This window comes from Pseudochaenichthys georgianus, chromosome 18 (assembly GCF_902827115.2).
Source record: "Pseudochaenichthys georgianus chromosome 18, fPseGeo1.2, whole genome shotgun sequence".
NCBI classification, from domain to species: domain Eukaryota; kingdom Metazoa; phylum Chordata; class Actinopteri; order Perciformes; family Channichthyidae; genus Pseudochaenichthys; species Pseudochaenichthys georgianus.
Genome location: NC_047520.1, coordinates 4,579,553 through 4,604,474, shown reverse-complemented (window position 1 = coordinate 4,604,474; position 24,922 = coordinate 4,579,553). Strand labels below are relative to the sequence as shown.

At 40.8% G+C, this 24,922-nt stretch overlaps 1 protein-coding gene across 1 annotated transcript; it reads right to left on the bottom strand.

The window, feature by feature from the left end:
• Positions 1 to 921: 921 nt before the first annotated feature.
• On the bottom strand, positions 922 to 23,663 carry casq1b (calsequestrin 1b). The gene is given in 13 exon segments (XM_034105607.2): positions 922 to 1,748; positions 2,986 to 3,060; positions 3,194 to 3,294; positions 3,438 to 3,492; positions 3,589 to 3,634; positions 4,503 to 4,633; positions 4,743 to 4,816; positions 4,916 to 5,027; positions 5,598 to 5,633; positions 5,635 to 5,669; positions 5,672 to 5,698; positions 7,799 to 7,892; positions 23,236 to 23,663. Coding segments are annotated over 13 exon segments (1,305 nt in total). The 5' UTR covers positions 23,473 to 23,663; the 3' UTR covers positions 922 to 1,466.
• Positions 23,664 to 24,922: the final 1,259 nt, after the last annotated feature.

Sequence of the window (24,922 nt, the reverse complement as noted above, 5' to 3'; positions counted from 1 at the left end):
GAGACATAAATGGGGCGAAGCCTGCGAGCTAGTTCAGGCAGTCAACTCGAGCACTTATGCTGCATTCATACATAACGCCCCTTGCCACTCTACAACCAACCAATCAGAGTCTCCTTAATACGCCGCTCTATTTAACCTGCCAGATCTCTCTTCATGCTTTGCTTGCTGCTGCTATTGCTGCAGCTACCTCTACGTCGCTGCTGCTTGCTGCCCCACCACCACCCCAGCTTCCACCTGTAGGCTCGGGGGTTAGTTATTTAATCATCACTCACGGTGCTATGTATATCTGTGGAGTGATGAGGCCCGAGCCTAGACGCCAAACTCAACTATATGCTGCTTCTAATATACATGTTAAAGAAACACGTGAGTTGTCTGACTGAACTTATTTACTTAGACTACAAAACCAGTGTAATTATTCGTCTGGGCAATACTCTGCATTATTCTACAACTGTATAGTTCAAAGCACAGATTAGTCTGAAGGGAATGACCTTGGTTTGCAGGTAGGCGACTTGGCCTGCCTTTGCAAACAAAACAAAGTCCGTCTAGACCAAATATTGTCTTCTTAGTCAAGTTGTCTGGACCCCCCTCAACCCCAATGCTGATTCTGACAGGGAAGTTGACGGTATTATTAATAAGGAAAATCACACTTGTGAGCATAGCAGGCAGATTGTGGGCGACTTTTCATCTTAGAAATGTCAGGGTTATGTTTCCCTTCAATTTGTGAGGAAACAAAGTAACTAAATAGTTATGTCTATTCATTAGCTGTACAACTGTAAAAGTAATTAAGTTGCATTTTGATTGAATTTAATTCCTGAATAATACAACACATAAATGTATGGTTCAACTGAATTACCCACATCGCACACACACACATATACAAAGTAATGCTTTTCCCATAGAAAGGACAACAACAAACAACAATGGTTTTAAAATATTTTCAACTTTCATTTTTAATATGAGAGCAGAAAACAATTTATTTTGTATTTTTTTCATTTTCCGGTTTCTTAATAGTTTCCAAGATTGTAATAATCTTAAGACTGTCCAGTGAGTTTAGGTTTAATCACTTTGAAAATAGTACAAGTGAGCTTTTGTTTCTTCTCTTCATCAAGTAGAAAACATGACATTGAATCAGTAAGTTGGAGAAATTGGGAAAAATGGTATAAAATGTCAGGAAGGTTAACCTCTGTTAGCCTCCTAGCTGGCATTCATTATGAACCACAGAGGTGAGATATTTTAAACAGTAACAGTAACATTTTAGCTGCACCCCGTTCCCTTATAGATGCAAATCCTCTGCTTCTTTAACAATCTCCTTCCCTGACTCACGGTAAAAGATTCCCATAGGGTCATTATGTGTGTCCCTTACAGAAATCCATACAGGAGGCAAACTACACAAAATGTAACTGCCACCTTTGGGTTTCGGCCATGTTTGGCTCCATTAAAGTGAAGTGAAAGATGGTAGTAAACATTTATTCATCATCGTCGTCATCGTCGTCGTCGTCATCATCATCTTCATCATCATCATCGTCGTCATCCTCGTCTTCATCGTCATCATCATCGGTATCATCGTCATCATCATCATCATCATCATCATCATCGTCGTCGTCATCATCGTCATCGGCGTCATCATCGTCTTCATCATCATCATCTGGGTCGATCTTTCCGGACAGAACGTCTTCGATCCACTGCTCGAGCTCGTCAGCTGTGGGCATGTCGTCCTGATCGTCCATTTCCATCCACACGCTGTCAGCCTGCCAACGATAGTCACAGTATATGTAAAATAGCCCCCTTTAAATAGTGACTTAGGTTGATTGTACATATCGTATCATATTAATAAAGCTTTATCGCAATCCAAAACGATTGTGTTTTTACAGTGTACTAAATAGTTGAATAGTATTGTTTACAGGTTGTTCATGATTACAAAAAAGGGCCATCTCTTTAGATAAGTCGCTGCTAAAGGTCACCTATTATGCAAAATCCTCTTCTTCCTGTCTCTTCTACATCAACATGTGTCCCCTCTTCTTCATGTCTCTTCTACATCAACATGTGTCCCCTCTTCTCCATGTCTCTTCTACATCAACATGTGTCCCCTCTTCTTCATGTCTCTTCTACATCAACATGTGTCCCCTCTTCTCCATGTCTCTTCTACATCAACATGTGTCCCCTCTTCTTCATGTCTCTTCTTCATCAACATGTGTCCCCTCTTCTTCATGTCTCTTCTACATCAACATGTGTCCCCTCTTCTTCATGTCTCTTCTACATCAACATGTGTCCCCTTTTCTTCATGTCTCTTCTACGTCAACATGTGTCCCCTCTTCTTCATGTCTCTTCTACATCAACATGTGTCCCCTCTTCTTCATGTCTCTTCTACATCAACATGTGTCCCCTCTTCTTCATGTCTCTTCTACATCAACATGTGTCCCCTCTTCTTCATGTCTCTTCTACATCAACATGTGTCCCCTCTTCTCCATGTCTCTTCTTCATCAACATGTGTCCCCTCTTCTTCATGTCTCTTCTACATCAACATGTGTCCCCTCTTCTTCATGTCTCTTCTACATCAACATGTGTCCCCTCTTCTCCATGTCTCTTCTTCATCAACATGTGTCCCCTCTTCTTCATGTCTCTTCTACATCAACATGTGTCCCCTCTTCTTCATGTCTCTTCTACATCAACATGTGTCCCCTCTTCTCCATGTCTCTTCTACATCAACATATGTCCCCTCTTCTTCATGTCTCTTCTACATCAACATGTGTCCCCTCTTCTTCATGTCTCTTCTACATCAACATGTGTCCCCCCAGTATAGTAGGGTTCCTTTATGAGTTTTGTTCTACTTTTTTTCAATAGGATGTTTGACAATGGCACAAAGACTTTCATACATTTGAAGTGAGAGAACACTCCAGAGCATCAGTATATTGTTCGGGAATTCAATTAAACTTGACATGAGTTAATAATTTAAGGTTTTTGAAAGGGGTAGGAGAGGTGACTTACATCCTCAACGTCTACAACTCCAATGTGAGGAGAAGAGAGGTCAATGCCGAAGGTCTTCTCCCAGTATGGCACCAGCTAAAAGAAAAGTACAGACAAATGGTAAGGCTTATGTTTACTGGTGCAATTCGAATTATGTTTTTTAAAACACAAGGCAACAGTTTAAAATGCCTGTTAGCCAATACACAGTGCACGTGAGAGACAGTCGTACCAGGGGGAAGTTGTCGGGGTCGATCCAGATGATGCTGAGGTTGGGGTTGTCTGTGTTCTCACGTGCCACCTCCTTCAGGATTTCCAGGAATTCAAAACCGTCTAAAGAAAAGTTCAAATGTCAAGTACGGTGTGCAAAACATTAGCTATATATTGGATCGTCCTGCTGATTCAATCACTATTAATAGATCATATTAATGCTAAAATAGCGTTTAAAGAGGCACTGGGGTATACAGTACATGTACCTGGGTCATCTTCCTCAGCAAAGGCAACAATGTGCTCTCCGTCAATATCATCCTCCTGTGGATCCACAGAAAGAAAGATTAGACAAGGATGTTCTATATTTTCACTTGACTGATTATAAATACAAGTTTAAATAGAGGAAATATCTCTTACCCAGATCTCATACATGCTGTGAGGCTCGAGCTTCCTCAGAGTGGGCCTGAAACATTCAGACATCAACGATCAAGCCATGACAACGTTAGCCTATAACTTATCTACTCATTTTAACTGAAAAGTGTAATAATATACTGCAGTGGTGAACCGTCAGGGCCTTCAAGGTATTCAGAGAATACATAAAACCCACAAAAAATCGAATTAATTATATAAATACAATTTTATAAAAATGTAAATAAAATGAATACATGAGAATCGTATCTGTGTTGTTGATCTGTAATATTACAGTGCTACGTTGATTTGTTTGTCTTTCTCGGTCCATGCACTACGCTTTTCAGTGGTAGAAAAAAATGCAACCAATCAGATCTTGTTCTGGGTCTCTGGGTAGAATATCCTTCAACCAAGGTATTCTACATCCTTGATCGAATGCCCTGGCCGTTGCACTGAATGAGAGCGTACGTTTGGACTGACAGTTTGATCAACCAATCATATCTTGATTTGTAGCCAATGGGCGTGTTCTTTCAGAGTTTCCCTCGGTTACAGGGTACTCGAGAAGGCCCGGTTGTTCACTGGGTCGAGACAGAGGATCCAGCGTAAGTGCTACGTAGCAATTCATATGAAGTTTTATTGGTTTTTGTACGTCGAAATGGCAACAGGTAAAGATGATGTTGTTCCGGGATTGTTGTTAGTACCCTTTTTTTAAGACGATCATTCAGTGAAAAGATGGACATCCAACGCAAAGTGACTGCCTCTGTCCATCTGACCAGAACACCCACATTTTCGGGGTGTCTACAGAAGGTCCAGTTGTGATAGACGCGGTTCGCCACTGATGTACTGTAACTCTACGCTACCCACTTTAGCGTTAGCCGTTAGCAGCTAGCATTACCTAGCCCCCCTACCACACAGGCTCTCACCTGTCATGCTGCTCGATGTATTCAACCAGCTCAGACTCGATGTAGGGTTTTCCTGGAATAGTGACGGGCTCCTCCATGAAAGGCTCATAGAAGTCGACTTCATTCAGCTTCATCTGCAGTTTCTTGGCAATCTGAAAACATGTTAAGGGAGAACAGAATCAGACAATGATTACAATACGAACAATGTTAGCTAGCACACTGCAGAGTTTTTAACACAAAATAATCAATTGAAATCCAAACCTTGGGGTCAAATATGGCGAAGAATTTGACAAAGGGGTGGAACTCCTCGGCAGCGTCATCAAACTCAATGTAGTCTGGACGGAGAGAAAAAGGAAATTGTCAGTTTATCGAAGCAGTTTCTTTTATAATCGTCTGTTCAAAGCTCAGTGTTTGGATCATAACATTAAACCTACGAGGAGATTTCTCGCTCTTGAAATAGCCAACCAGCTTGATGACCTCATCCATGTGGTGGAAGCCCTTCAGCTCGCGCTCGTTGTCGATGACCTCCACGGGTTCTTCGATCACCTGACAAGAGACGTTTGTATCATTATTTAAAGGTCCCCTATCATACTGTTTTTCATCAATACATTATAGCTCTCTGATTTATACAGAACATGTCTCTGATTGGCTGAGACACCAAACAGATCATTGCAGCATTACCCATAATCCCCTCTGTTTCAGCCCTGTTTCCAAAGTGCTGATTCTCTGTCTGTTACTTCAGATGAAAATAAGGAGCCCCTCCCCACGCCCCTCTGAGAGAGATTTGGTTACAACGAACTCAATGGTGCTCTAGGAGGACATTCAGGTGATAAGGGGGGGGGGGGGGTTACCTTGGTTGCTGATTGGCTAATGGTTACACAAGACAACACATCGTTATGACATCACAAAGTGGGCAGAGTCATAAGTCAAAGTTAAAGTTATATTATCTGGGAGGCGTGGTACCATAAGCAGATTCATTGAGTATGCTGAAGAAGAAGAAGAAGAAGAGAAGAAAGAAAGGAAGAAGAAATAGAAGAGAAGAGAACAGAAGAATAAGAAATGACTAGAATAATCCTCCTCCTCCGTACATCCTCAGAAGAAAAGAGTATCCGACACATCATAGATGAACTCCACCAGGGTGTCAGCCGCCAGTTTCTCCATCGTACTCGATGATCTCATTGTCAGCAAGATGTAGATGCTCTCCACCTCATCCAGACCTGGAGAAGAAGAAGCCATTATAACACAGAGAATATTTGTGCATTAAATTGCGTTAGTGTTAGAAAACAAGTCTTTATTAATACAATTCCGTTGCTGTGACGTTTCAAAGGAACTCTTTTGTAAATAAGCTTCGCATATTAAAATGTGCTTTGGGTGATTTGCAAAACATAAGACAAATGTCAAACGCCTAATTTCTCCGACACAAAATAAGTGATGCTTGTCGGTTTCCCCCAGCCGTTGTTTCAAAGAAGCTGTGACATCTTTGGTCAACACTTGAGGGCAGACTTTCTCCATGTACCGTCTGTTGTGACTGCAGAACCCCATGTTAAAAAGACATTTACACCTACTATTGTACTTTTCATCCAAACATCTTTTGATTGGTCCCTTGTGCATCATGGAAAATCAAAAACCCATACATATGCTACAGTTTCAATGTGTTCCCCAGACTTCAATCAACACTAACCCCCTGAATACTGATTATATGTTGATTATATGACTGGAGACTGATATTTTTTCAATAATTGATGTGTTAATTGGAAAAAGAATCTTCATCATTTGCACACAATTAGACACCCTGAGAAAAGTGGTGATTGAAAGAGATGATTTGTTCTGTATGGTGGCCCTGAAGTGCAAGACACCACAGCATTTCAGAAAACACCACAGCATTTCAGAAAACACCACAGCATTTCAGAAAACACAACAGCATTTCAGAAAACACCACAGCATTTCACATTGGACGGAAAGGGTATTCCTTAGGGAGAACACTTCTTGTTTGTGATTGGACAGAGCCAGCCAGAGAAGCATTGCTGTGATTGGTTGTTTTTGCTGCCAGTCAAGAAATGACGCTTCGTGATTGGTCAACACCCGACAGCCAAATATGTCCCAACCATGGTCCCACAACGTATGGTCCCAACACATCAGCCGTTAGCACACACTCAGATCTCACAGCTCCTCATATCTGTTCAGAAACTGGACAAAAGTTAAACATGTACAAACCACAGACTGTCTATGCCATGGCGAATACAGTCGCTGCTTTATTTATGTCTGTATGACGTTGTTGTGAGTGTGGACGGAGCAGCTACAGGTTAGTTTAGCCTGATGAATCCGATTCCGAAAACACGCATTTTAAAAGCTTTTCGCCTGCCGTCTTGTCTGCAGACTTGTCAAAGCGTTAATTCATGGTTTTTACTAACTGTTATCAGTATGTAGTTACTTCGGCATCACTTTGAAACGTGTATTACAATTAAATCACGGTCAAATATGTTCATTTTGTTGTAGGATTTACATGGAGATACGCCCCGTCCCCTCTCCAGTGCCTCTTGTTTGAATGACAGTATTGACAGGAGCAAACACAGCTGACAGCCGCGGTGAAACTCGAGCGATTAGAGCGATGCGAATATTGGGTGGTCTACCATAGTATTTACATGGAGATAAGCCCCTTAAAAACCATGAGTTAATAAAGCATTAATTCTGTATTTACTCCTGTCATTCAAACAAGACGCTGGAGAGGGGGCGGGCCGTATCTCCATGTAAATCCTATCGGAATCGGATCCATCAGGCTAAACTAACCTGTAGCTGCTCCGTCCACACTCACAACAACGTCATACAGACATAAATAAAGCAGCGACTGTATTCGCCATGACATAGACAGTCTGTGGTTTGTACATGTTTAACTTTTGTCCAGTTTCTGAACAGATATGAGGAGCTGTGATCTCTGAGTGTGTGCTAACAGCTAACGGCTAATGTGTTGGGCTAATCACGCGTCATTTCTTGACTGGCAGCAAAAACAACCAATCACAGCAGTGCTTCTCTGGCTGCTCTGTCCAATCACAAACAAGAAGTGTTCTCCCTAAAGGAATACCCTTTCCGTCCAATGTGAAATGCTGTGGTGTTTTCTGAAATGCTGTAGTGTTTTGTGAAATGCTGTGGTGTTTTCTGAAATGCTGTAGTGTTTTCTGAAATGCTGTGGTGTTTTCTGAAATGCTGTGGTGTCTTGCACTTCAGGGCCACCGTAGTTCTGAGCCAAAGATTTTCTTTTTGGGTGTTGTTGACAACTAAGCAATGTGTTCAAGGTGTCTGTCAGTGATTGGCAAGCTTACCAAGCTTCTTAGCAACAGCAGCGCCCTTCTTTTCATCCACCAGGCCGAATCCAATGTCCTCATCGTCAAAATCGCCAAGAACTTGGGCTGCAAGCTAGACATAGAAAAGAAAAAGGTGGTTTTTAATATCAAACGATTCAATATCAGACTGATCTCAGCGACTGGTGCATCCCTGGTCGACATTTTATAATCTCAGAACTTCATTGAAAACGCTTTTTTAGCTTCATGTACACGAGCAACCCCTTGGCGTTTCATCTTAATTTCAGAGCCTTAAAAGCAAAAGCTTTGGATTGCTGCCTTGCACTTTCTAAATCGGAGTGAAACTGAAGCCAACAATTGACAGCCCTGATAGCCGGCATGAGAGGAGCACAGACAGCGGGGTTTCCAGAAGAACAAGAGGGGCAGAACTTGAGCCAACTATGTCGAAGGGAAGAGACGCTGCAACAGGTGCGTTGGAAAGGAGAGGAGCTCACACTTTGGCGAAGTGAAGCCGCTGCATACATGCGCATATGTACTGTAAATATACAGGGTTATAAATAGGCTGTATTGCTCACAGATCTACCCAAAAAAACACTCTACAGGTTTCCGTTTCTAATGCTTGCGGATTATGGGGAGATGATAGCCCTTTAAAATGTGAGGTTACACTTTGGATGATGAGTCAAAAGCGTTATTTAGCGCCTTGCAAAGCAGCATTGCAAAATAGCACCAGCAAAGTATAGCCCGTGCTGTATGTATAGTATTGTATCATATGTGCAATGTTATCTTTGTTGCCAGAGTCCAGACATATTAGATCATGATTCGACTCTAGGCCAAATGTTCTTTCATCTAGTTCACTAGAGTGGCCGACATGCCTTGAAACACTAAAGCAAGTTAATTGGCATGTAACAGCTGATGGATAATAATATACTTATAATAGTAATCTTATACATTTCTCTGATGTCCCAACACATTACAATATATGTCAATGTGGTGTCATGTGTGCTGTTTTCATTGGGACCATTGAGTTTCTCACATGTAATTTAACAATGCTTTGAGCAGCAGAACATGAATATGGAATTGACTAACGGCTGACATAAAACCAAAACGAACTGCTTTGTAAGACATCACTAGTCGAAAGAGAATAATTAGTTATTTGGGTGAATTGATCTTTCTACGGTTGCATGATGGATGGATGGATGGATGGATGGATGGATGGATGGATGGATGCATGGATGGATGGATGGATGGATAGAATGGATGGATGGATGGATGGATGGACGGATGGATGGACGGATGGATGGATGGATGGATGGATGGATGGATGGATGGATGGATGCATGCATGCATGGATGGATGGATGGATGGATGGATGGATGGATGGATGGATGGATGGATGGATGGATGGATGGAAGGAAGCATGGATGGATGTTAAAGTTAGATAGCGGAGCATTTTTTGAAACTATCTTCCCTTTCTCTTTGAACGTTGAAAGCAGTTCAGTTGCTTATTGTAATATTCCCTGTTTTAAAACTAATCCGCAGTCAAGGAGTGGAAGAGAACTGTCAGCGCCAGAAGATTCTGTGTTTTTCGCAGCCCAGCTTCGCAGGCACAAGGAGGCAGACCTTAACATACCTGGAAGGTATTTGCTGCTATGTCTGGGATCAACTGCAAGAAGAGGTAACGCTTTAGGGCAGAGCACAATAGTCACAGCCTCCAGGTTTACAACCGATCGGAGTGGCCTTCACAGGAGACAAAATAGGTCCAAACTTAAACACGGAAAATGTAGTCAGGTTATTAAAAACCCATTCACACATAAGGAACACCTTACTTTAAGTCCCCCTATTCAGCATTTAGAATCAGTACACACAAATATATAATACATTTAATAACACTTTCTAATGTAGATGTACTCAATAATGACATGTAAGCGTTTACTTCACTATAATAACCCCCCACTTCTTGCATTATTACAACTGTGTTTCATCATACATTCCTATTATTATCCCTTCATACAGCGGCCTCCACTTATGAGTGCTTTTGCATTAACATGAAACACACATCACTTACATTTTCACCTAATAAGTAGAGGGCAGTACTTTATCATTTCTTTCTTTCTTTTTTGTTAATTGTAGTGTCTTTGTCTATCTCGATCTCCGTGTTGTATTGTCTGTTCATATGGTACTGACCTTAAAAATGAAAAACGATAAAGACCATTTTGATATCTATCTGCTAACAAATTATTATACTACACATTGGGTTCTTAAGCATTTATCAAATATGGTTATACTGCTTGTAAATGCTGAATATGTACATTTAAGGTAAAGTGTAATGGATTATCATAACCTGGGGACCTCGTGTTTTATCAGCACACAACATTGGTAATGATTCTTTATGCAAAAAGATATGTACATGTTGAGATGGGAGTTCATTTAACCTCTCTCAGATAATCCTTGTCCTTTTTAATGTTTAGAAAGAAGTTTTGATTACAAATTAATACTTATATGATACAAGATAATCTACAAGGATGGGATTTAGTCTATATGACTATATAACAGTATCAGAGGTCCTGTGGTAATGCTAGCCGAGTGTGAATAGGGCTTGACACAAGATACCAAACGATTATTTAATTATTTTGAGTGTAGCGTGAACAATTTGAATTTATTTCATTCTTTTCAAGCACTGCCTGGAAGCAGAAGTGTGTCAGGTTATAGAGAAACACAACAGACACACATTCAATAACTTGTTGCATGTTCTTCTGCAGTATGTTACACTATTATTTATTTATGTACATATTCCCTTTTTTTAAGTCCCATTTATTGTTTTTATTGTTTTTATAGTGTCTTGTGTTTTTATATTGTCTTGTTGTTTTTATATTGTCTTGTTGTTGCGTGTTGGCACCTTGAGTCTGTTGTAATTTCGTTGTACTTGTACATTGACAAATAAAGTTCTATCTATCTATCTAAACCCAAAAACAATTCAAACATTTTCTAACAGAAACCTGTAAATAAAACATTGGACTGCTGAAAAGTTGATCTTTAAGAATTGACCACACCGTGCCAATAATACTGCAAAAAAATTATAATTCCAGATTGAATTTTCAGATCTGTCCCCCTCCCTGTTACCACAGTGTATGGCCATATAAGTGACACTGGGGTATTTTTAAAAGAGGTGAAGTTCTCGGTGCTTGCAGTGGGGTGGAGGCGAAGCAGGGAGTGCTACAGCTATTTAAGGGCGTGTAAGAAAGGAAAAGAAGATCCGTTACATATAGAAATGGAAAGGAAAGGAGGGGAAGGCAGACTCAGCTGATGAATGAAAGAAGACACTTGAAACGCGATTTAACACTTAATCTCTTCTTCGTTATGTCCTTCCCCTCAAACATCTCTCCTTTCTGGACACCCTTCCTCGTCTGTTCCCTCGCTATCATCCCGACGCGGTCCAGAAGTCTACGATGTGTGCGCCAAGGGAGATGTCATTGCTTGGCTCTGTCTCCCAATGCCCAGTCAGTGTCAGCTTGGAGGTTGACCCAACATGAGGGCAGGGTGCCATGGTGAGTTGTCCAAAACGTGCCCCCGGGGTCGCTGCTGGACTTGGCGGCAGCACCCAATGATGAGGTAGAAGAGGGTGGAGGGGTCGCAGTGAAGTAGAGGCGTCACATTTCTTGAAATGTAGCCGCTGACATGCTTACTCAACAGTGGCCTTCGGGCCCTAGCCCTTTTCTGGTCCCCCGGCATAATTTCTTTCTTTCTTTGGTTTGCCCGTTGATTATCTGTTTGTTTTGTTTGTCCACCATGTTCATCGACCTTGGGTCCCTTGAAAGGCGCTATATAAATATCATTTATTATTATTATTATTATTATTATTATTAAAGTTGGCCGAGAGCATGTTGGTTATTTGATAAAAATGGACTTGAGTGGTATCTATCATTGCTGTTCACTGATCTCAGCACAGGTTGGACAGAAAACAGTGTAGTCAGCTTCACCTTTACATGCATTTCTTTGATGGATGATTAAGTTCAAAGAGACAAAGAAATGAGGTGAACTTAAAACTACACTAGATCCAGCGATGATAAGTGCCTCAATGCTCTGTTTCATTTGCATGTGTAAATATTTACGAATTCGCAAAAATACGGTTAAAATTGCACAAATTCTCCAAAGAGGACTTGGAAAAGTAACATTGAGAGAAACAATTGTAAAAAGGAATAAGTTCTCTAAAAAGGAGACTCTAATCCTAATAGTCGAAACACAGGTGTAAAAAGGAATACATTCTATCTAAGATGCTATCATTCTATCTATCTATATCTATAAGCGTTTTTGAGTTGTGAAAAGCGCTATATAAATAAAATGTATTATTATTATTATCTCTTTGCTATACACACAGATGCAAATCCAAGTTATTATTTCCCCTTTAAACATAGACAAATGATAGGGGAAAGGATACCAATCGGACGTATAACTATGTCTGTTATAAACCATAGACTAATGTTCATGTAAAGGAAAACAGGAATTGATTGATTTTCTGTCATTCAAGTAAAGCATGTCCAAAAAGTAGAATTTGTTTTCCCATGGTACACCAAATACCAGAAGAGTACCAATACTTGACATACAAGCCACATATATTATATATACTTCCACCTAGCACTGTTATTTACCCTAACAAAGCCAGTCACTGGCCTTTGAAGAAAGCTGATACAACATTAACGTAAAGAACATGCAGTACGGCTTCATCGGTCTAAATCAGAGTCCTTCAGTTTGCTCGTTGTAGACCTTGTGTGTTTGAACATCAGAGCAGTCTGTGAGTCACACATTTGTATGTATGCGTCACCTTATGTATGATGTAAGTCCCTCAGTGAGACCCCAGGGACACATACAGTAGACACACACACACACACACACACACACACACACACACACACACATGTCGTAAATGCTTCCATACCAGCTGCAGAAACAGCTAGCTTTGCAGTTAGCGTTGTTGTCATTAATGTTTGCGACCAAAAGCATAAATATTCAGAGCTGTGAAGGAGAGTGCATCTATATTCGTGTAGTAAATATTCAATTTACAGTGTGCATGGTTATACATAAGCCATGCATGCAGGTAAAGTTGTAAGGGAAGCTTCTGCAGCAATGGAGAGTCAGGACTCAGAGAGACACGAGGAGAGTTGGAGCTTTGATGTCAAACACTGGTAGTTTATTACAAGTCAACGGCCGGAGAATTCATATCACAAGTCACAGCAGCAAAAGGTTCTGACTGCACGGGTGGGTTGTCATGTGAATTCTGCCCAACCTATCTCTCGATAGACCTTTTAACTAGTTTGCAGAGAGTCAAATCCACATATTGGGGATGGGCGTAAACATCTGCAGACGCAGGAGATGTCTCTCACATCTGTCGATCTTAGAAAGCCAGCGTTCTCCCAGTCGTAAAACCCCCCCTGTGCCCGGCAGGTCAGGCCATAAAACCTAGTATCAACATACGACTGCATTAACACATTCCTTACGGGAGATTAGAAGCAGGGATGGTCGTAAATTTCAACACACAGAATAAGGTTAAATATCTTAGGAGCAAGGAAGAATTATTCTTTGACACTTAGGAGTAAGACAGAAATATTCCCTCAGACACAACGGTGTTTAAGACACTCGCTCTGACTGGCTTTAAAGGAAGCCATCAAGGATTTTGCTCATAAATAAGAGCGTGTGTTTCCTAAAGGTTTTTAATTAAATCCTGTCTGTATGTTTAGACTTTGAGAATCTCACTTTTTTAAACGGACTTTCAGGCAATGTGATGGAAAGCTTTTTGAAGTGTCACAGGCACACACGCTGACTCACTACAACACACTGTGAGGGCAGACGTGTCCGGGACCATCTGTGAATGACTCACTTTGACAGCAGCAAGCCATATTACAAACACGTCCCTTAATGATCTCGGCTAATTAACTCCTGCGTTTCTCAAGCTTGTTTTTGTGAGTCACTAAAAAGCCAGCAGGTCTTCAATAAACCACAATTTTCGAAAGACAAACAGTCCTGTTTATTTGATTTAAGTCATTATGATTTGATCGGGGACGCGGAACAAAGTCATTGAGATATATAGTGTTACTACGTGTTCTCCTCAAGTATATACGTTAAATACGAAAAAGGTCAATTGTAGCTCTGTAATATAGGTTTGTGTGCATGTTCTGTAAATGGCCTGCTAAGGCTTAAATGCCTTTGTTTTTAAGCCCCATTGGACTCCTTTGTATACTTCAAGAACATAGTGACATCATCACGTAACATTTGCGCTTCTATTGGCTATCGCTCCAACACATTGTACGTGATAGACTAGGGGGTGGGACATCTATAAGATGTTGACTAATCACAACAGAGCCGCCCAGCTAACCAATCAGAGCAGACTGCGCTCTGGTTTCAGACAAAGGGTGAAAAGAGGTGCTGCATCACAGGCAGTATGAGGAAGATGAAGAGCATTAAGGCATGGAGACATGTCACAGTAGAGATACTAAATACAAATATGAACCTGACAATTAGCATTATAGGATAGCATAATAGCATAATAGGGTCCTTAAGCACTTATACACTGTGCTATATCTAATCAGGGCCATCACTTGGTGGTTTAAAGTCGTAAGGTCAGGGTTGCAACGTCCAAAACCTTCCCGTTTAAATGTTTCATAATGCACCTTGATCCCCTGCCTTTCCTTGACATGTTTCTCCCATGAATAATTGATACTGGTTAAAGAAGGAGAGCAGAAGCAGAAAATGACATTTAAGGGGGAAAAAGGGAACACTAATATAATGTTGAGGGAGAAAGAAAGCTTAAGACGGCCATTTATAAATGATTACAGCAAGAAAGCACAGATACTGTAACTAATGTCACCTGGTGTGTTTGGATAGCGCACATTGGATTTCAATATGAAGACAGTCCACATCGGGGTGGGTGGGGAGGCGGTGGGGTAAATTTAGCACGACAGAAAGGGCATGCAGGCTTTCTTGCATGCACAACAGGAACTATTTGGGCCTGCTGACAGCTTCAGCTAATGTTGAAGAAATGTGACTCTTTTTCGGAAAATTTGATTTAAATTACATAATGCAATCACCAAAGTGTTTTTATCCAATGCCCCTAATCTAGACATGGTTCGAGGACCACAGATGGAAATTAGCTATTAGCTATAATCTGGCATATTGCATTCTCTTTGCTGAGATTAATGTTTTTGTATGCATGGTCCTTCTATAAATAAATAAATAAAATAAAATAAATCAACTTTTATAGGAATGTTGACATCTTTAGCATCAAGGTCATGCTACTATTGACATGCCCCCCCCCCCACCCCAGGATAACTGACTATTATAATTGTTACTCACATTATTTTAATTATAATTGTGTCATGTATTACTCTCTTTTTGTCTAATCTCCAAAACGCACACACAGGTACACACACACTTGTAAATGCTCCTTATTGTCTTCTGTGTATATCTGTACGTGTATGCTCTTGTCTTGTAACTCCTATATCACAAAATAAATGAAATAAAAAAAATAAAAAAATAAAATAAATAAAAAATAAAAAAAAAAATAAAATAAAAAAAATAAGTACATTTAAAAAATAAAACATTTATGATTGATGGATCACAAAAGTGCACATATATTCTGTAGAGGATGCTTATAATAAAATCACAACCCTTCTTACAAAGCATCTCAATTCATGCATCTTTCTTTATCAGAAAGATCCAGAGAGATGACTTCATGTCTTCAATTCAATTCAAATTCAAAACCTTTATTTACCCAGGTAAAATCCCATTGAGATCAATGATCTCTTTTTCAAGGGAGACCTGCAGCAGTAGGTTCCACAAGAAGAACAATAAACAATAAAAGGACATCATACAGCAAAATGTACAGGGATTACAATGTACATATCTAACCACATGTACTGTACAGGTACCAACAGCATCTGATTGTGTAGCATCCAACCGAGCTTTAAAAACATGTAGTGGTACTACTGTAGCTTGGTAATTTTCCATTCTTTTTGGAAACAGTGCAGACTGTTCCATGTTAGTGGAGCTGCACATCTAAAAACTTTCTTCCCTAAGACAGTCCTAGCACTTGGCACATTTAATAAAACCACAGCATGCGATCTCAGGCAATACGTACTTTCAATTCGCCGAGAGATCAGGGAGCAGATATAAGATGGTAGTTTATCCAACATGGCTTTGTAAATTAAAAATTACCAGTGACTGAGCCTCCGTACAGTAAGTGATGGCAAAACCGTCTTGGTATACAGGGTACAGTGATGCGTAAGTGCTTTACAATTTGTCAAAAACCTCAGTGCACTGTGATACGCAGCATCTAACTTGCTCAGGTAATTGGCAGGTGCATTCATATACAGCAGATCACCATAGTCCAGCACAGGTCAAAAGGTCACGAGAAACAGGACTTATTTCTGTAAAAGAAACCTAGCCTAACCCTCAGCTTTGTAAGCAGGTTATTTACATGAAATTTAAAAGTGAGAAAATCATCAAGCCAAGGTATTTGTAACAGGTAACCACTTCAAGTTGTATTCCTTGCGTAGTTACAATATCCAAAGCAGTCTCCGGTGTATTTTTAGCTTTAGCTTCAGAAAAGAGCATTACCTTGGTTTTATCCACATTTAAAAGAAGCTTAAGTTCAGAGAGCTGAGCCTGAATAATGTTAAAAACAGCCTGTAATTTAACAACAGCCTCGTTAATCGAGGGACCTGCACAGTACATAACGGTATCGTCCGCATACAAATGTAAGGTTTTGGTCTGGTAGAGTTTCATGAACTTGAGAGCTTCCTCAATTTTTTGAAAATATCCTAGCGTCAAATTCTACTGTGTGTATCCTCAGGCGATATACATTATTTATGACAAAGCTGCAGAGTCATAGAGGTGTATATTTGAAAAAAGGAAGAGATAATATGCTGGATAGCTTAGCGCTATCACATAAAGCATTTAACACTGATCCATATTGTGTGTGCATCAGGCAGCTGAGACCCTCGAATCAATACCTCAATCTGCCAAGAGAAACAGGTGGCATGTGCGGACCGATGACACTTCATCCAAACATAGCTCCTGTCACATTAAATGCCATCACATGTGACAAATTAGTTCTTAAATTAGCGCCTCTTTCACACTGTTAATTGTGGAGATGTGGGAGGGTAAGAGGAGATCTATCAAGATGTGATGTTGCTCTCACACTACGGGATAGCGGTGCTACTTGAGGGAGTGAGATGTGAAGTGTCGACAACTGTGGATGGAGAAGAGTGAAACTGCGAGTGTGGGGCTGAGGAATAAAAGGAGCTCTTCACAATGTCGGACAGCCTCACAGTTTATCCTGGAGGAAACAAAAGCGGCTTGAACTTAAAGCACATCATCTGGGAGGTCAGGATGTAGAGAGGGCCAAGGGGACGGGTCCAAGATAACTCGTGGTAATGAGATCCCATCTGTGCTCTCTGTGAGGTCGCCGCATTGGATGGACTTGCTTTGGAGGACGTTTGAGTTATTATTAACCCTTATTCACACTTTGCGTCGGCTAAAAATTGCAAAGCTGGCAGATTTTCGGCTCTGTTTACAGTAGCAACGGCTAGCCTTGAAATAGCACGGTGGAGTTTTCCATTGCTATGTTGCTAACGACATGATGAAACTTTATCAAAATGCGTCCAGAACGAATTCACTACCCGTCAATACATAATACAGTAATTTCTTTATGTTTTTTTTTTGGATGTTGCTTTACTACTCATCGCTGCACATTGAAAAACACACTTGTTGTAATTGAACAAATGGGGAAATTGGGCAACGCCCTCTAGCAATTTGGCAACACCCCCAGCCACTGGCATCCGCTGGGCTTTTGACTGGGACACACCCATTTGAGTCTGATCTGGAGTGCTACATCTGTAGATGGCCTCCGCTTAATATAAGAAGACACATTATTGGCGGAAACTCATTATACGATTTCTACAATCTTGAAATAGGTGATGCAACAACAAATGGCTAGTGAATCCCACTCCTGTCAGGACATTCAAGTTTTAATAAAGAATGAAATGACTTTTGAACAAACCTTAACTTGTAAGCGTTAGTCTTTTCAGATACATAACTTGAACTATAAGCTGAATGTTCTTTTTTCACGGATCTACATCTTATTTTGAAAAACGAAATTGTTGTAGAACTTGACTTTACATTTGATTAAATTAAACACATCTTCGGCTTGTATTTTGTTGGAAGACAATCAAACAGTGGCCAAAGCATAGCGACATTAAAGTGACTCACGAGGAACAGTAAACAGTACCTCCCTCTTTCTATCAATGCCATCCAGCACCATTAAAAATGTGAACATGGAACGTATTGTGTCGCAGAAAAAGACACAGTCAATTTGGATAACGGTTTCCATAGCAACAGTCTGACCTTTCCCCAGATCTCTCTGTACATATTACAAAAGACAAAGCCCCCTTCTAAAAGATCCCCTGCACATTATGGGACTGCGTGTTGACTGGCATTGTGAGCACCTGTGTCACCTTACTCAGCTATTAACATAATGTTTACCACCCGAGGAGAAACATGGGTGAAAAAACAGGCCCTGAGACGAGTTTCCCTTTAGCTCTTCACTAACATTTCAACAATGGGTTGTTTTGTGGCGATTATAATCAATGAATTAAGCTTTTTTACTATTATATCCAGTGTACTTTTCTGAGTCTGGTGGACCATCCGACTGACAACCCTGAAATGTATGTAAATGGATTTTTTTCTAATCAAATAAGTCATTAAGGGAAGTAATCACATACAATACAGCATGTGATGATTATGCATTCACTATATTATGATGCAACATGTTTATTTATTATGTTCGCCTTATCTTTAACTTTATATCCAAATCGCAGAGGGACTGCATTTGAAGGCATGTACTTTCCCTCATATTAACATCAACAGATTGTGTATAGTTTACTGAATGGTACGCAGCAACCTTGGCAACAAATGTGTGTGTGTGTGTGTGTGTGTGTGTGTGTGTGTGTGTGTGTGTGTGTGTGTGTGTGTGTGTGTGTGTGTGTGTGTGTGTGTGTGTGTGTGTGTGTGTGTGTGTGTGTGTGTGTGTGTGTGTGTGTGTGTGTGTGTGTGTGTGTGTGTGTGTGTGTGTGTGTGTGTGTGTGTGTGTGTTGGTAGAGAGGGTGACAGGTAAAAGATCCCTGCAATCTGAGCCGTGAGGAGTGCAGTGATTGATGAGTACGGGCATTTACAGTATGCTGTATGTCAAAGGTCAGAGTTTAAACTGGGAGACAGAAAACTAATATAAATATACAGCCAGCAGACGGGTCACAAACATATTAAGTACCAGCATTCACACAATTATAGGAGGATAGACATTCCTTATATTGCTAATGTAATAATAGTAATGTGTTAAGCTTTTAGCGCTCGTTCTTTTAGTCACAGCCTTCTGGCGCATGGTTTTTAATTTTGCAGCGTGCCTGTTCATTTTTTATAATTTCTTTGGATGACTTTATAAGATTCGGATTATGCACAGACTAAATATTTGATACCTTATTTATAATTACTCTCTGAGATATTAATGCCAAACACAAAACCTCTATTCTAACTTCTTACTAAGTTCTTTAAAACTTAATATCTTCTTGCCCAGCTGAGCTAATATTATGAAGAAGTCATTTGAACTGTGTAAGATGTATTTAAAATCAATGGTGGAATGTAACCAAGTACATTTACTCAAGTATACTTCCTTTTAAAGTACTTCACTTGAGTATGTCTCTGTTATGCTACATTATTCTTACTTCACTAAATACTGGAACATGTGTAACTTTTGGTACTTTAAGTATATTTTGATGATGCAAAATGCACCTTTGTACGTTTTTTATACATGATTATGTGTCCAAGTGCAAGTGTCAGAAAACACAACCCTCTCTCTTTTCCTCCATACCCAAAATCTCTAAAAACGGGACTTTAACGGATCTGATACAGACTGATAGAGATTTGAAAATAGTCGGATGTCAGTGACGAGGAGCTGGCCAACTCTCCACCAATCAGGGGAATGAGAGGTTGCCGTGGCATCATGGTAACACCATGGTAACATGACGCTCGTAACTCGGCCCCCTGCATGATCTGTTTGGTATTTTGAAAAAGAAAACGTATAAATATACCTTATATAGGTATGGCCCGACAATATATTATTCAAATATAGCATGATAGGTCCACTTTAACTTGTAACAGAGTATTCCTACACTCTGGTACTTTCTCCCACCACTGCCCCTAAAGAAACAACTGGTTAATTGCACCACCCGTCAATCACGCTAAGTGACCCAAAACAAACGCACCCACTTTTTTACGTCACTGACAAGGTGTACGCTGGATATGCTAATTGCTAATATGCTAACATGGGATGTTCCAGGTGCTTTCTACCTTGAGGAACTTCTATATTTATTGAGACTTTTCCACTGTTTTACAACACTGAGAGGTTAGCAATGCTGCTAAAGGCTAAGAGGACTGGTTATACTGAGAGGCTTATTTTGGAGGACTTTGCTGTTAACTAAAATCGCGTTCATATAGGTGAGTACAACTACACACTCCTTAAATAACTGTAAATCGTATTGTGTGTACGCTTTGTTTACAGAAACTCTGCAAAGTTTCATCCTGTAATATGTGTTTGTGGCTGTATCTAATGTGGAGTTCAGACTATAGGCTTTTGTTTTGATAGTACTTATCTTTGTTTTACTCTATAATAAGGCTATTTGTTGTGGCTATATAATAAGTATTGCACTGGCTGTAGTGTCCACAGACTTCAGTACATGTACGCCATTTGTAGCTATTGGTCCATTTTGGTGAAGCTACACAAAAGAAGGCGGTTGTTTATTCAAATAGAAGTTTTTTTAAAGCGTTTCGGCCTGTCAAATCAGAAAAAGCACAGGTGTTAATATCTCATTAACGATGGCTCCATACCACTTAGTGTCTGAGTAAGCCATGTTATGAAATTAGCATTCTCAAACCATGCCATTAAACAGGCTCACATAAATGGAATATATATAGCCATCATTATTTAACCTGTGTATTCCTGCTTTGGCAATGTCTCCTGTAAAAAGTGTACGCAAAGTGGCCAATTCATTCAAGTTTCTCACCATCAGTGGTTTATTTGTCTTAAAATATATTGCCACACCTTTCAAGGGAGTCTAAAGTTGACCTTGCGTTAGCCTATCGCAGCTATGAGGCTACACTAGATTGTTTTTCACAGACTAGGATATTTACCAGCTGGGGTCAAAGGTGACATATTTTGGTCGTGACAGGGTGTCTCTTTTCAACACACAAGCATTTTGAGTTTGACATTTTTCTACCTGTTTTGGATGTCTACTTCTGTCCTGTCTTCATTTTAACGCTGTTATTGCAAGAACCACAAATACACTAATAATTCACACAGTAGTATGCAGGCATCATATTTCCATGAAGTCAAGCTTGACAGCAGTGTAAATCTGTTTAAGTGAGCTGATGATAAAGTGATGTTTTTGTGAGCTAAACAGTTTTGTCTTCCTGTAATGGAGCTAGACATCTCTGCCAGTTACACACATTTACTCAATGCTTTTATACATCGTGTGTGAGTTTTCTTATCTGAAGGATTTAAAACATTGTAATCCTTTGACCCGTCTCCTATAAAATACTTAATGGAATATTGCACTACTGGAAAGTGCAGGGAAATGAAACCCTCTACTTGTTGCAGCGCCCGCCTCAATGATTTATCCTCTCTAATAATATCAAAGAGGAAGCTGCGGACAGACCATTTACTTTACTGTGTGTCTGGGAGTATGAGCTATAACCCAAGGAAATAGCCACAGGCAGAATAACTTCAAGTCGTCCTCTTTAGCAAGACATATACTCAGTATGGGGTTTTAAAGTAGAAAGACGTCATACATAGGGCCACGCTCCAAACAAAAGCAGATATGATTTAATTCCGAGAGTGCTGCACTTTAATAATCCATACTTCCTGATTCATCTGTGTTAATGACCAGCTATTTTAAGCGTGCCCTCTTAGCACCTCTTGCAATATTTCCTGATTGGCTGTGTGTGCTCAAAACTGGCAGGAAGTCAGTAACCGTCCATCAGGGACCTACTCTAGTATGCATCTCTTTCTCAAGGCAAGACGCCCAACTTGGCTGCACAGACAGGAAATTGATCAGATCCGATGACCTGTGTGTGTAAATGATGGTTTAGGACACCGGCCTGCACCCACATGAGTGTCGTAATACCGGACTGAAGAGGGCGTGTTGCCTGAGAGAGCTGACGGAGCAATGGCAGCAGTAGTTAATTCCTTACATTTATTATTTATTATTATATATATATATAGTAGTTGAGGTGAGAAATGGCCTTAAACTCTGTGTCCATCCCAGGAGGGCTTTTAGCATCTTGCTAAGCATGCAGAGCTGTCCTGGGCTATTTACAGAGGTGACTTATGTGGGCTAGTGTAAGGGACACTGCGCCTCTGAAAGAAGACACTGCTGCTCCGACAGGCACAGGATTGCTGTGGTGAATACAGTGGCTGACAGTGCAGCCCAGGTGCATCGAGGGTAATGAGTCCGATTTATTCATCGAATTAGAGTTCTCTGGACGTGCAAAGTCTTTAGATTACCACTTGAGCAACTTCAAAGTAAAAACACTTGCCATTAACTTGCGCAAGTGTGACAGAGAAACTGGTCACAACCCCCTATACTACAGTCTCTAATTAACTTGCTTTAATACGACCCACAATATCGCCAAATATAATCTACAAACAAAAAAGAAGTACAACATATTGAAGACTGCTCTGGCCTTGGTATGATTAGTGATGTGACAAATGTAGGATTATATATTTTATTAAACAATAGTTTGTTGATTGAACGCCATCCAGAAGTGGCACGCCTTGATCCAATTGTACCCATAAAGCAAACGTTGATGATTCCCATTGACAGTAAATATGGATGTATATATTTAACCAATGTAAAGTAGGTAACCTATCCCATAAATACTGTCATGCTTAGAGACTTTGGTTGGCAGTGATTGGCTTGGAGACGAACAACTTGCACAATCGATAGACTTAAATGCTGTGAGCAACATTATTTCACAACAGGTTTGATTTGAGGTTTTGATAAAACTATGCGGGAGACTCTGAGCTCGGCCATTTTATTGGCCAGTCAATTCGCCCATCCTGTGTCTCCAGTTCCCACCTTCTCCAATCCACCTCCTTCAGGTCAGCATCTATCCAGTCACACGTGCAGGTACTGTACACAACTGGACCCCGCCCCATCTTTTCCACTTGTTATGTTTGCATTTCTTCTCACCTGTCAACGGCTGTGAACCCACCTATCAGAAGTGCCAAAGGAATCCCTGACTGGAGCCACATTCTCCATGTGAAACCCTTCCCTTCCTTCCTATCTTCCATGCTGTGACCCTTCCCACACCTGGGCCACAAATCCATCCACTGTCATGCTTTGGCGGAGACCCACCTCCAGAGCCAGCTCCTCGATCTGGAGCTGCTTCGTGGCAAGGCGGTTCCCGTCCACGTTTTTGTGGTAGTAGATCACCATCACATCGTATTTCTTCATGACGGACTTGTAGTTTCTGACGCTGAGGTCGTGGACACGGTCTTTTCCATCGTACTCGGGGATCTCCAAGCCCTTCTCCCCCCAGGACAGGGTCCCCAAAGATAGGAAGACCCCCAAAAACACCCAGCCCCACTTCATGGCTATCGCGAAAAACGCCTCTTCTCAGAGCCTTAAGTAGACGGGGAAAAGTTAACTTTAGAGGTTTAACGTTGTCCCTAAGGTAAGTTGGTGTCAAACAGGGAGAGTTAGGAACAATGTCCGCTTCCTTTCCCCACCGGCGAGAGAAGAGCGGGTCCGACAGTGAGACCCCCCCTTTAAAAAAGAGCTTCACGTGGTTTTGCTGACGCCTCTGGCCTAAGAAGTGGGGAGGGGCTCTTTATCGGGGCACCCAAATTGTTATGCGAGTAGGCGAGACCCTGATCACCACTCGTACAAGAGCACACAAGCATGAAGGGCTGCCAAAAAAGTAGGACAGACCGTCAGAGTGGAGGCGGGGGGGTAACGGGGTGACTACTAAGCAGTGGTCAGGAAAATAGCATGGGTGGTACCAAGGGAGGAGCGAGCTTAGGTCACACGGCCACCTGTTTTGAAGCTCTGAAAAGGGGCGGCGGTTGTGTCGGGTGTTTGGAGAGCTACAGATACCAGCTCAGTGTCTTGGAGGACTGAAGGTATCGATGGATGTACGACGGGAGCTTGAGGAAAGAAGAGCTCCAAGATGCCATTCCCATATTAAGATTTGCATTAGGACCATGGCTCTCGCTAAAAATAAGGCCTCGGTGAGAGCGCCGGGGACAAGATGGCGTCCAGGCAGAGGGTCAGAGGGTAGAAGTGCTCTGTGGGCACAGATGGACGGAGAGACATGGAGACAGTCATGAAAACACTTGTTTGTGCAGCTAACGAAAATAGAGGCAGGATGTGTGTCTTGTTTAAGGCCCAGTGAAATTGAATAGCTTTAACCGCTTATTTTCCATTTGTTTTATTATGTTAAGCCAGTTTTAGCAAGGTAACATATATACATGGCTAGAGCTAAGCTAAAACCCTGATAGGATTTAATCAACTTGGTTTTAAACAAACCAAAAACAGACGACAACAAATCAGGACCCGCCCAAAACATAGCACGTCTAACATTTTACTTTTTGTAATTATTGTGTTTTTATAAACATCTGTCTACTTTAATGTACCATGATTCTATGTTGACTCTGTAACACATAATTATAAATAAATCCAATAGTTACAATAAGATTGCCCTTAAATGCTTGTAAAATGCGCCCAATGCACCTTGTGTCCCTCATCAAAAATAAATAATTAGTAGTAATGTAGTTAAAAGAAAGTCAGGCATTTTGGTACAAATGCATCATTTTTTGGAAAATAAATTAATGTCGGGTGGGCTGTTGGCTGCCAATAATAAACCGTGTTTAAATCATCATAGCACAATCATCATGGCACAATGCTGTCACTACATTATTATGTCTTTATGTCTTTATTAGGATCCCCATTAGCACTAGCATGAGCATTGGCTATTCTTCCTGAGGTCCTCACACACTCAAAACATACATAAACATACAACAAAATTAAAACAAAACGGCTC